Below are 12,500 nucleotides of genomic sequence, written 5' to 3'. Positions count from 1 at the left end.
CAAATAATTATTAATTGAAATCTGATCAAACGCTTTTCGTCATGTAAGTGTCAGAAGAGTTCACGCTTGTCTAATTACCTTTCGGGGGTGCGCGCGCATGTCTTAGCAATATTGCACATTTAATGCACTTCAAAGTGTCACATTCCAAAGCGATTAAGTTCCGATCTTAGAGATAGTATAGAAGCACGACAGGGCAACAAAAACTATACTATTAAATTACGCATTAACGGTATAAAACCAAGACAACTGTTTCGTGATTATCCCATAGAATCTGCTTGACTAGACTGCGAACTGCGTTACCATGAATACACGAAGAATTGCACTATTTCTTTTTGTGGGTTTTTTTTGTGCAAGGTCAGCTTCGCTCTCACCTGAAAGTGTCTCATTCTCGCCCAAGACATGGTTTCCCAAAGACTTTCAAAGACTTGAAGCTCTGTCTCTAAGTAATTCCCATCGACGTCCAAAAGCGTTGGCTTTCAGCGACGGAAAAGGTATGGTGGCCGGAACAAACAACGGGTTGGCAGTACACGCGGGAAAAGAGGCGCTAAGAAAAGGCGGGAACGCGATGGATGCTTGCTTAACAACAGCTCTGACTGGTAAGTGAAAGACATCCACTGAATTCAATTTTAGTTTGTCTCAAAGATAACTCTTGCTTACGAAACGAACAAAGTGCACACTTCAGACGATGGTTTCCTCTCATTTACAAATACGGAAGATAAAGAATTTTTCTTGAGAGGTAACACCTAGTTTTAAAGGATTTGCAGATTAAGAATCACTGGCGTCGAAATGAAGTCGCCATTGTTACTTTGTCTTCATGATTTAAGGCTGTCTCCGGTTTGCATAGTTTCAAAAAGAAACTGCTGGCGCATTTTCCCTCCTTACTCAAGCGGCTTCTTTGTATTTCAGCGCGTTTTCATGACTCCAACCAAAAGTTTTAAGGTTCAAGATAATAATTTTCGCAAAGTACTAGACATAAAAAGAAGGTTATATGTTTTTAATCAAGAACTAACCAAAACACCCTTTGCTTGTCACTTCTTTTCGGCGGTTTTCTTTGGTTCCCCTTTTTACTGTTTATTTATTTATTTGTTTGTGTACTATTTTTGAACGAAAGAGGAAAAATTGTTACCATTTCATCATCTTACCCCGACATATAGCTGGATTTATTATTATTATTATTATTATTATTATTATTATTATTATTATTATTATTATTATTATGATTTTTTTAAGGGGGGGAATTACAGCTTGCAGCACCCGTAAAGAAAGTTAGTTCAGCCATTTTCTCTCATATACGGAAAAAATTGCCTAGAAAGGCCGTTAGGAACACATCCATGTTGTGTCATTATAGATGGTATTTTTATATATTCTATAACATGCTGAAAAACCTCAACTGACAGTACACGGCCACTTGGCACAAATATTGGTCGTTTAAAATTCGGAACCATCAAGGACGTGTTCAGCCGGTGGCCAGAGAGAGATTCGAACCAAGAATATCTGAGCCATACTGCCTCTCAGCTAAAACCATGCCGCACACGATGAGAAACAACTTAATTCCGCCCGCACGTGTGAAAACGGACTTTACATAACAAAAATATGCGAGTTTGTGGCATAGGTCAGTCTGATAAGGTCCTGATAAAAACGAATCGGGTAAAAAAATAAAGGAGTTGTAAACGGATTGACCGAAGTTCAAAAAAGCTGCGAGACAACCGGCGAACTTTGTCTAAGAACTTTAAACCCCAATAAATATGTTATCATTGTTGTTCAAACTTTCAACAATTTTGGACCTTTCGCTACATGTACGTCGGTGGTTTCGTTTCTTTACAAAAATCAACTCACGAACTGACGACTTTTAAAATGACGAAATAAGGAAAAATGACAATTAAGAAAAAGAGCAAAAGTTGGTTGATGTGAGTCGTGTGCTTTCCATTTGTATAAGCAGATAGAATCTGAAAGCTTTTGACTAACACATAATCTCGTCTAGGAAGAGCAAGCACTCTATATATCGTGTCCTTAGAGCAGCAGGGGGTCTTTGAGCAAGACATCATTTATCAAACGATAAACAAATGTGTATGATTTGATAACAGTTATCGTAACTCAGAACGGTATGACTCATTAGAATTTGACGTTTCCGGTCGATTTGATCCTGCTGAATATCACTACTTTTAGTATACACCACTTTTGCAGGTAGTGAAGCACACCCTTTTGCATAAGAACCTTTCATGTATAAGAAAGTTCAGCCTGAGATTAACAAAAATTTTAAGAACATACCCAAGCTGCGTGTCAGTTAAGAACGTCTTTATTTTGCTCTTTTTGTTTGTTTTTGTGAGTTGTGTAAATAAAGGTAAGAGAAATATAAAACTGTAGTCGAACAGGACAATTTCTCATTGTATGATACACTGAAGAACAACTCACTTTGTAGTCGAACTTAGTGTATCAAAGAACGTTAAGAAATATGTTAAGAACGTTTTCAGTCTCAAATCGCCAAAATATAATAAAAAACGTAATAGAACGCTCACCCTGATTGTTCTTGTAAAAAAAAAAAAACAGTGTAGCAAGTACGTGTGCGTCTTCAATGAACTAGCAAGCCATTTGTCATCAGCTCGACTCTCTACAACACATTCGATAAATCGCATGGTACTAAGATCAAAGCAATATCAGGTTTTTAAATCAAGCTGTTTTTTATGTCTTATCCATACTTCTGAGAACTGAGGAAAACCATATCTCGCTGCTACTGACTAAAATACTTTTTTTAATTATGTGTGCGAAACTTAAGTTAAATTTGTAAAAAAATATCGCTAAATGCGTGAGTTTTATTCCAACCACTAATGGCATTAACGACATTAAAATACTAATATTCTCACTAACTTTTCAAGTAAATACTCTATTTAGTCACCCCGGTAGAAAATGGCATCCAAGCCTTAAAAGAAACATCGGCAATCGAATTTTTACGTTTTGAGACATTAAAAAGAGATTGCAAGATATCAAGCCGGATATAACTCAGTTAAAATGATATTTATTCATTTGAAAAAGTTAATTTTGTGCAAAGCGCGACCATTTTACTGCAACTCTGATTTGGAGCGAGCTAACGCTAACAAATCGATAAGTGGAGCATCGAATTTCATCCTTCAGTGGTTTGCTCTTCCCGCAAATCAACTTAAGTTCTGCGTAGTCCATGCTTAGTTCACGAGACAGCAAAATTGTTGAGAAGGAAAAATCTCAAGAGAAATTATTACTTAGCCTCGAGTTTTCTCGAATGGAATCTCTGGGCAAATTGCAAGAAGGTCAGATGCCATTACTTCTCTGATAACATTCATTAATCCGATAGTCATCAAGTGAAGCCTTTAACTGTTTTGTTATGTAGCGCTCAGATCATCAAAAGACAATTATGTTGCCTGGAGAGGTAAGGAATCTTATCAGCATCTCGACAATTTTCTCTGACAATTTGACTTCTTGAAGTTATGAAACAGAGTAGTTTGCTGAAAGCTGCCAATTGGATTCTTTTTTTTGGAAATCGCTTTATACCGGGTTTATACCACTAGTTGTCTCACCGAGACAGTGATCCGTTCAACGGAGTCTACTCATATTTTCGGCTTCAATGTCAAAAGTGCATCACCTCCTTTCTGTTAATTTCGATCACGATCTTTTTGCCCTTCGTTCTTGTTTAGAAAACAAGGGCATTACACATCTGAACACGAAAACTCTCAGTGTTCACCGACACTGATCCGTTCAACAGAGTCTGCTCATATTTTACTTCGATGTCAAAAGTTCAACACCTCCTTTCCGCTGTTAGTTTGAATCACGATCTTTTTGGCCTTCTTTCTTGTTGAGAAAACAAGGGCATTACACATCTGAACACGAAAGCTCTCCAGTGTTCAGTGGTTCCTATTTAAATGATCACATGGACCGGTCAATAAGTTCCCCCTCAAATTCAAGTGCACGCTTCAGGTCTACTCCGAGTATTATCACTCAAGGTTGCATGTTCGAACTAACTTCATGCTAGTCAGTGTGAGGAGTATGCATTAAGGGGAACAATCCGCTTAGACCAGGAGGTTCACGGTCTTTTTGCCTTTGATCCGTGAACTTAACAGAGCATGTTTCACAGTACGGCGACCGTAACAAAAAGTGTCTGTCTAAGTCCAAGCAGAAGCATATGACCTTGGAGAGTGTAACTTGCAACTGTCTTCCTTGGAACAAAGCAGGGGATTTTAGACACCAATTTTGTGCCCAAGTATGGACAAAATTAAGATCCAAGCTGCACGCGCTGGAAAATGCGCGAGGTACGTTTATCCAAATAAGGAAGTTTGTAAACTCAAAAATCCCCAGCTCTGAACCAGACTTAATCGCTTCAGGGTCATGAGCTTCTGGTCCAAGCCTTTGCTACATTCCAAAATGAAGGTTAAGTGTTAGAATAAGCGTTATTTTCAGTTTAGGCTAAATGAGTTCTCTTTAATTTCTTAATATGTCCGACGTGACAATCAACTTTCGGCTTGATTCATGGATTAACACCTCAGAATAATTTATTCATTCCCTAGTTCGGCCACACCTTTTAGGGAGAATTAGGAGACGGTGGAAGTTTAATGACGATTACAGTGATCATTAACGGCAATTTGTATTTTAATAAAATGACGTTGTCGATGCATGTCATTGTTGTCCTTGGGAACGCTCCTCGACATTAAAATACATCGTTAGAACCTGATGGAGATCACCAAGCGTGCACCGACTCTAAATACTAATAAGCTAATAATGATAATTGCTTCAATTTACAATAGCTCACTTTTGAGTTGCTGTTTTCCGCTGTCACGGCAAGTCCACGAGCGACAACATTCAAAATAGATGAATGAGTTTGATTTACGTGAAAATGGACAAATCGTTTTCGCCTCAAGACTCGCACGCACTAAAAGCGAAATAAAGTGCAATTAATAGTAATCATCTTTATAAACTGCCAAGTCTTCTAGCTCTAGGGCACTAATCGGAGAGACTGTACAAAGAAATCAAATCAAAATCGACAAGTCGTTTTGTTTCATGTTGGTCTTGAAAGCATTAAATCATGCGCAACTAATTTGCGAACCCGTGCGAAGCGAAAACAAAAGATTGTGGTTTAGGTTTCATAACCAGTCCCACCATTAAATATGATCATACTCAATCTTTTTCTACTTGCTATTATAGTAATTTATTTTGCAAAAACTTAATCTCGGAGCTCTTTGTGCTTTGCGTTTATCAGATGGGCACCGTACTATCCTGGAAAAACAGCCGATTCCTTATCATTTTCCCTTCATGATAACCTTGATAATCTTAAACGGTGACATTGATTAATAAATAAATTGAGCCTGCAAAATCTAAATTTAGATTGCCATATTTATTATCAATCATTGGTTTCTAAATTATTACTTAGGGGCAAAAAGCTTGCCAATGATTTAGCCGTAGGATTGATCGAAAGTGATATTGGTGATGATGACTCAGTGAATAAGGAGACGCTCATCAAATCGGCGCACATCTTACTCCGAGCCGAAAGTCAAGCTGGCGTAATATCACCGCATGGCAAATTAAAATATCTGTTTTTGAGATGCCAGTAGACAAATCCACATTCGCTAGTTGTTTTGTTTTACCATACATGCCCACAGTTTTCAATAGAAGCACGCTCTTAAGGAAAACGCAGTAGTAGAGACGAGACGGGCACGCCTTGTGTTGACCACAAATGGCAAAAAAGAGAGAGATTAGCATCATCTTTACGTGAAACCCGAACGGCAAAAGTGACCACGTGACCATGATTTTCCCGCCATTTTCTACGTTTGCCGGCTGCCGCTTGCCGTTTCTACGTGAAAGTAGGCATTTTCGCGTTTGCCGTATACATGAAATTTTCTTCTCGTTTTCTTCTACATAAGCGGTTGTTTGCGGCAAAAAAGTACCGCAGAAGCATTTTCTGGTATGTCAAAGGAGGAATTTTAGGTTTCATGGTTATAGATCGTTCATAACTGACTCCTCGCCGCAATTTTCTTCATGAACTCACGTTGACTCTGTTGACCGACAAAACAGCTTCATCGAAACGCTCAAAATTTGACGGGTAAGGATTTTATACAGCGCCTTTTTCTACAACTAGAGTGTTTAAAGACTCCGAGTTTTTGTTTTTTAACAACGAAATACTCGAGTTGCCGTGGGTCACGCTAAGCTAAAGAATCTCTCTATTTTACGTGAAACGGCAAGCCGACGTTTGCCGTATCACGTAAATGTGATGTTAAATCTCTCTATTCTTAACACCCCTCTCCAAAATAAACAAAAAACAACAACAGCAACAATAGAGATAAACAAATTTGAGATTTTGACGGCAACTTGAAGTAAGCATGGAACATTAAATTTTGGCTTGTCTTTCATATACCGAATCCGAACTACTTAACGTCCATAAAACAAAAGAACAAAGCGAACATAACAATATCTAATCAACAAGGGCAAATCCGGAATAACAATGGTTCTTTTGTCTTCCGCCATTTTGGTCCGGTATTTGAAAGTCTACCGTAAATCTTCCACCCTTTCCAGGGGCACCCAACGACCAATTTGTTGTAAAATGTATTATTATACCCCAGTTAAGACACACAAGAAATTTCCCAGCCAGCTAGATAAGATTGGTTGGTTTCCCAGCCAGCTGATCAAATTCATTTCCCAGCCAGGAATTCCGCGCGCTTTCAAATCCCTCGATCCAAAACGACCGAACAAAGGCGACAAAACCGGGACAAAACAGGTTTTTTTTCCGCAAGCGCAATCACTCTGACCAGCCGTCGTATGTTTGTGACTACTCTCTGGGAGAGGGAAGGGGTTCTTTTTTTTTTTTTTTTTTTTTTTGAAGTCGTCCTCAGTCTTCAGAGTTTCTACAGCCAGCTCGGGTTGAAATGCTAAAAAAAGTCAGTAATTCCCAGGCAAAACCTCTATCAATAATAAATTTCCCAGCCAGCTCATCAAAACACCTGTGTTTTTGCCAGCCAGCAAGATTCCTCTGGGGAACAGATAATGTGAGGAACAGATTCGTTGGGTGCCCCTGCCTTTCTCGGCTCGAGCCACTCGAGTTATGTATATAATATCAGACCTTATTAAGGCCATACTGTGTAAGGTAAACGAGATAATAGTTAATCTAGGGATGGTTATGAAACCCAGGGAATTTCAAAAGCAGGAACAATACAATCGCAATTAGATGTTGAACTGACTCTGACCCTGCACAATCTCTTGTTTTTGGTTCGCAAGTTAATTCACTGTTAATTTAAAATAAATTAATCGAAGCTTTTGATTGGTTATCCTGCCGAAAAAAGCGTGTTTTTGTCGGGTTTTTTTGTGCAGGGTCAAGGCCAAAAAAGCGAACAAAAACATGAAACAAAGAAACTTGTCGAGTTTCATAACCAGCCTACGTCTATTAACTATAACGAGATGAAGTAATCTCGAAAGGTTTTTGTTACCGTAGCCGTCGACGTTTCTCATACTCCCTATTAGAGAGATTTAGCATGGCGTTTATGTGAAACGACAAACTGCAAATGGCAAAAAGCAAGAAATTTTTCTTATTGTAACTCGTCTCTCTCGTGTGAGAAGTTACTATAGTTAATAAGCAAGAAATGAAATCAAGTGAAGCTATGATCTTCGCAGTTACGAACGCAATTTCTGCAATTGCGTAGAGAAGCCTGAAAAATTCAGGACTTCAACGGGGTTTGAACCCGTGACCTCGCGATTCCGGTGCGACGCTCTAACCAACTGAGCTATGAAGCCACTGACGTTGGGAGCTGGTCATTTGTGGGTTGTAATGGTCCCGTGAGGAATGAATCAGTGATGAAATGGTATATGAAATAAATCATATATGAACTGCGGATATGAAATCAAGTGAAGCTATGATCTTCGCAGTTATGAGCGAAACAAGTTTCTCCCCTTATTGACAAAACGCAAATTTAACAGATTTAACGTGGCTCCCTAGAGTACTTGCAGGTTACGAATTACAAAACAGGGTACGAATTACAAAAGGAAACCTAGTTAATTTCTCTTAAAGTTTTCCTTGTAGAGATTTACCAGTACGGGTACCGATATAATAAAGCTTATTTTTGGGTGCTAATCTTTGGATTATGGCCGTTATCATGGCAACATCACATCTAATGACAGGCAGCTATATTTCTATTTTTGGCCTAAATTCCTTAATATTTATAATTTCCCGCGGTGAATATGTCTTAAGAATTCTGATTGACATTTGGTCTCAAGATAAATAGGCATAGATTTTATGATTTCCAGATAATCATCGTTCCATGATTGACACAACCTTGAATAACTTTAAGTGCTCGGCCAATCACAATGCCAGAGAATGCGGTATATTAATTGGAACTTCGCTTAGAGTTTTCAGAGTAGCTTTTAACTGAGTGAATTCACAGGACGAATAAAATAGTTAAGCTCGGTCGAGTTTATCGATTGAGTATCGTTCAAAGTGTTATCCCCAGTAAACGGGGCAGAGTTTACGAAAAATATTTTTATTCTTTGTCACATTATGGGAATGATATTGCCTGACATTTTAAAATAGTAAAAAGGTCAAGGTCGTTCAGGTGGTTTTGCCAATATTCTGTAATTTGTCATTTTTCTAAACATACTCGGTTAGATCAAATATAGGGGATTTGATAGGAACTGTATATGGTTAGAACTGAGCCAATTAAAAAAAATACCGAAGGGAACGCGAGAAATTAGCAGTTAATTTTACAGATTTGGTCGCGTCGACGTCACAAAAAAATAAATAAAACAAAACAGAAAAACACGCGCGATTCAGGCTTTGCGCGCCATACTAGACTCTAGGGAGCCTCCTTAAGTCCGACATTTTGCGATCTGCGGTAAGCGAGATGCTATATCCCTCTATGGTTATTGTGTGATTTCCGGCAGTGGGAAGGGAAAACATGTAAAAGAATTAATTAAATCATCACAAGATCTTCTCTTGTGTATCCGACTTCTTTCAAACTGATTAGTTAAGCTGAAACTACCCATTATTTTTTTTTTATATTTGAAGAGTAGTATGAAAGACTCACTCTTACTGAAAACGTCACTTTTTTGGTCGATGCTACTCTTCTTCACGAGTTTTGAGTTTGACTAACAAAAGATGTGAGTGAACATAACCCAAGAGTGAATGAGAAAGTTCTTATGGCATGGGTGGGCTTCCGTTCCCGCGAAAACCAGTTGTCATGTCCTTGAAAAAACATGGAAGAGGCAGTCACGCGTGACATTGCTTCTCTTGATTGGTTAAATTGGGTGGCCCTTTGTTTGTCTTGCGCCGAAAGTGTATCTAAAAGTAAGTCCATTTGTGACTTTGCTGGCGCAAGACCTGAAATTGATAGAGAAACACTCTTGTCTAATTCACCCTTGCATAACCTTGATATCAGTCATTCAGCCAAGGTTTCAAGTACCCACATCAGTCTGTTTTCACCAAGAGTGAATTAGATGAGAGTGTTGATCTATCATTTTGGGGCCTCGCCCCAGCACAGTCACAAATGGATTTATTTTTAGACACACTTTGCGCGCGAAACAAACAAAGGGCCACCAATTTTAGCCAATCAGAAGAAACCATGTCACGCGTGACTGCTTCTGCCATCAACTGATTTTCGCGGGAACGGGTATTCTAAAAATAGACTCATTTATGACTGTGCAAGGGAGCCCACCCATGCCATAACAACACTTTTATCTAATTCACTTTTGGCTTTTACCCAACTGTTATCTTGTTTAGCTGTGAAGGTAATTCGACATAAAATGCGAAATTTAAAGTAGAGGCTGTTAGGACAAAAAGAAAGTGAACTTGGCGATAAACCGTTCGGTTAACAGATGAGAGAGCACAGAGAAGCGACTGGGCACGAGTCTGTGAATCATCCAGTAAAAAGTAGGCACGCATGGCGTACCTATGGGCAGTCCAATTAGATAATACGAGAGAAATCATCATACTTTTTTGATATTCGTAATGTCGGTAATGCTGTTATACAGTCTCGTCATGACAGAATGGTTCGTTGCATTACTGTCGGAGTTACTTTGCCTACTCAAATGTTCATGGTTTTCAGATGATTTAAGTTCTGTTGTCGTCATTGTAGGTGTTAGCAATTATTATTCTTGTGGTATTGTAAGGGCCGATTTACACGGTACGATTTTTGTCGCATGCGACAACGGCTTACGACAGGCCCACGACATGATTTACGATTGTTGTGTACGTCAGAAAAATTGTCGTAGCATTTTAAAACATGTTTTAAAATGCTGCGGCAATCGTAAGTCATGTCGTAGGCCTGTCGTGAGCTTGTCGCATGCGACAAAAATCGTGCCGTGTAAATCGGCCTTAAGAGACTAATGCCATTTTTCACCTTATTGAATACAGTATAGTGCCGCGCTGGGTGTTTCTTCTGTGAATTAATTACTATTGCAGTGTAATTGTGTGATGGTCAATTGTTTAATCATTGAACATCAGCATTCATTTCATTATCACATTCATCGATTGTTTTTAAGTCCAAGATACTTACTTGAGAAAAAAAACTGTATTGCATGTCCGTGGATTAATCAAAATTTTCATGGTTTTTAATTATAGATTATCAATGAATTAATACGTTAAGTGGCTATAAAATGATAATATGACTGAAGCTTATTTACAGAGCTCATGATTTTTCTTTCTACTTTCTCTCACCAATGTACTTTTGTGAAACTTTTCCTTTAAAGCAAATGTTTGGCTTTTTGCGCACTCTCAAGTTTGCCACCATTTGCACGAGGCTCCTCTCGGTTCCTCAGTGCATGAACACAGCTTGAAACTCTTTAGATTTGAGTAATTTAGTTCTGAGTGAATGGCTTTTCTTTTGTTTTCCTATAGAAATAGCCCTTGCAGCTGGCTCTCACGTGTCTTATGCAGGAATAGCCAACATCTTATACTTCGACAGCTCAACAGGCGACACCTACAACATTGACGGAGGCTGGAACAAACCTTACTACGTAGACGCAGCCCAGATCCCTGATCATCACTCGGACCAAAGTAATGGAGCCTCAGTATTAATCCCAGGATTCATCGCAGCCGTATCAACAGCTTCGGAGAAATATGGGCTGTTGCCGCTATCTAAGCTGTTGGAGCCCGCGATGTACTTTGCCTCGAAAGGTTTCAAGCTACCAGTTCACTTAGCGAAAGAAATTGGAAAAAACTTCAACCCGAGCAAACTTCTTCGCACCAAAGAAGGTACATTATTTTACGGGGTAATAAAGAAAGCCAGTGGACCTTAAATTGATTGTCTTCAGGCGATTTTCTCAGCCAGCATAATTTACTCTCTTAATTTAAGATTAACGTGGTGTTACTAATTTTTGTTAATTGCGTAACTGTCAGAATCAGGGCATGGCATGATTGTGAGTAGGAAAGAAATGTATTCGCAAGGAACTTCTTCTCGGACATACGATTCGGAAACTGAAGATGTTCAGGGCTAAAATCCTTCAGTTTTTTTTTTTAATTGACGCTGTGGTGATAAAAAGTTTCTTTTCAGTGATAAATGCTAGGGAAACTCTTATCCTAAATTATTAAATTCTACCTTTGTAGGCAAGTATATTTTTACCAACCCCAAGACAAAGAATTTATACAAAGCTGGCGAGCGATTTAGGCAACCAAAACTGGCCAAGTTTCTCAAGCGTTTAGCGAAACATGGCAAGGGTTACTTTTACCGGGGTCCTTGGGCTGAGGATATGGTGGAAACTGTCCAAGGCCAGGAGGGTTACGTCACCATGGAAGATATGACTGCTTATGACATAAGATCACCCGAGCCCGCAAGCACCTTGTATCAGAGATATCACGTAATGACGTCAGGCGTGGAATGGGGTGGGGCCGAGCTTGTGGAAAAATTAAACTTAATGGAGTTGGCCGGGATTGGTACTTCTACTGACTCTTACCTAACGAACGCAACGAAGCTTTTTTGGCTGGCATCTATTGGACGTCTTAGTTCTTTCACTTCGTTTTTCACCCACGGTGTACCTAATGGAAAACAACTCCTGAGAGAACACTTTGGCATAGATGTACACGATTCTCATAGGAAAGCGAGGGATTTCGCCGAGGAGATGTGGGACAAAATTGGTTCAGTCGAGAACATGAGAAGCATCAATGAGCTCATGAGAGAAATTGTTGCAAACCTCGGAATGGATATGGAACGGAATGAGCAAAGCTCATCTGGAGTGGTTGCAGTTGACAGAAGTGGCAATGTGTGCTCTTTGGTGCATGGCACAGACAGCGAGTTGTGGGGCTCTGGTTTATTTGCGCAAGGAGTAAGTCTTCCGAGTCCGGGAATTGCGATGAAGTCGTTCTTGAAGGCCACTAGGAGTGGCGGTAGAGTACCCTCAGGACTACAGCCTGTGATTGTCTTCAAAGAAGAGTTTCCAGAGTTTAGTCAATTTGGGAGAAGGTTCAAGCGAAACGCGCCTGATGCCAAGATGGACCTTAAAATGCACAAGAGAGAAAGTTTGAAGCGTCGTGAAAGTACAAGGAGGAACGTTCTACGAAGATT

General features: G+C 39.4%; 2 protein-coding genes across 2 annotated transcripts in view; one reads left to right on the top strand and one right to left on the bottom strand.

Annotated features, from left to right (window-relative positions):
• LOC137996794 (hormonally up-regulated neu tumor-associated kinase-like) overlaps positions 1-509 on the bottom strand; it is a 15,781-nt gene extending 15,272 nt beyond the window's left edge. Inside the window, exon 1 of the mRNA XM_068842377.1 lies at positions 372-509. Within this exon, the coding sequence (XP_068698478.1) occupies positions 372-401 (30 nt within the window). The 5' untranslated portion in view covers positions 402-509. The remainder of the gene's footprint in view (positions 1-371) is intronic.
• The window catches only part of LOC137996795 (uncharacterized), a 13,502-nt gene continuing 1,203 nt past the window's right edge, over positions 202-12,500 (top strand). Inside the window, exons 1-3 of the mRNA XM_068842378.1 lie at positions 202-596; positions 10,838-11,194; positions 11,546-12,500. The exon at positions 11,546-12,500 is cut by the window's right edge and continues 1,203 nt beyond it. Of these exons, the coding sequence (XP_068698479.1) occupies positions 302-596; positions 10,838-11,194; positions 11,546-12,500 (1,607 nt within the window). The 5' untranslated portion in view covers positions 202-301. The remainder of the gene's footprint in view (positions 597-10,837; positions 11,195-11,545) is intronic.

The sequence above is a fragment of the Montipora foliosa genome, chromosome 3, assembly GCF_036669935.1.
Source record: "Montipora foliosa isolate CH-2021 chromosome 3, ASM3666993v2, whole genome shotgun sequence".
NCBI classification, from domain to species: domain Eukaryota; kingdom Metazoa; phylum Cnidaria; class Anthozoa; order Scleractinia; family Acroporidae; genus Montipora; species Montipora foliosa.
This window is presented reverse-complemented; position numbering and strand designations above follow the sequence as displayed.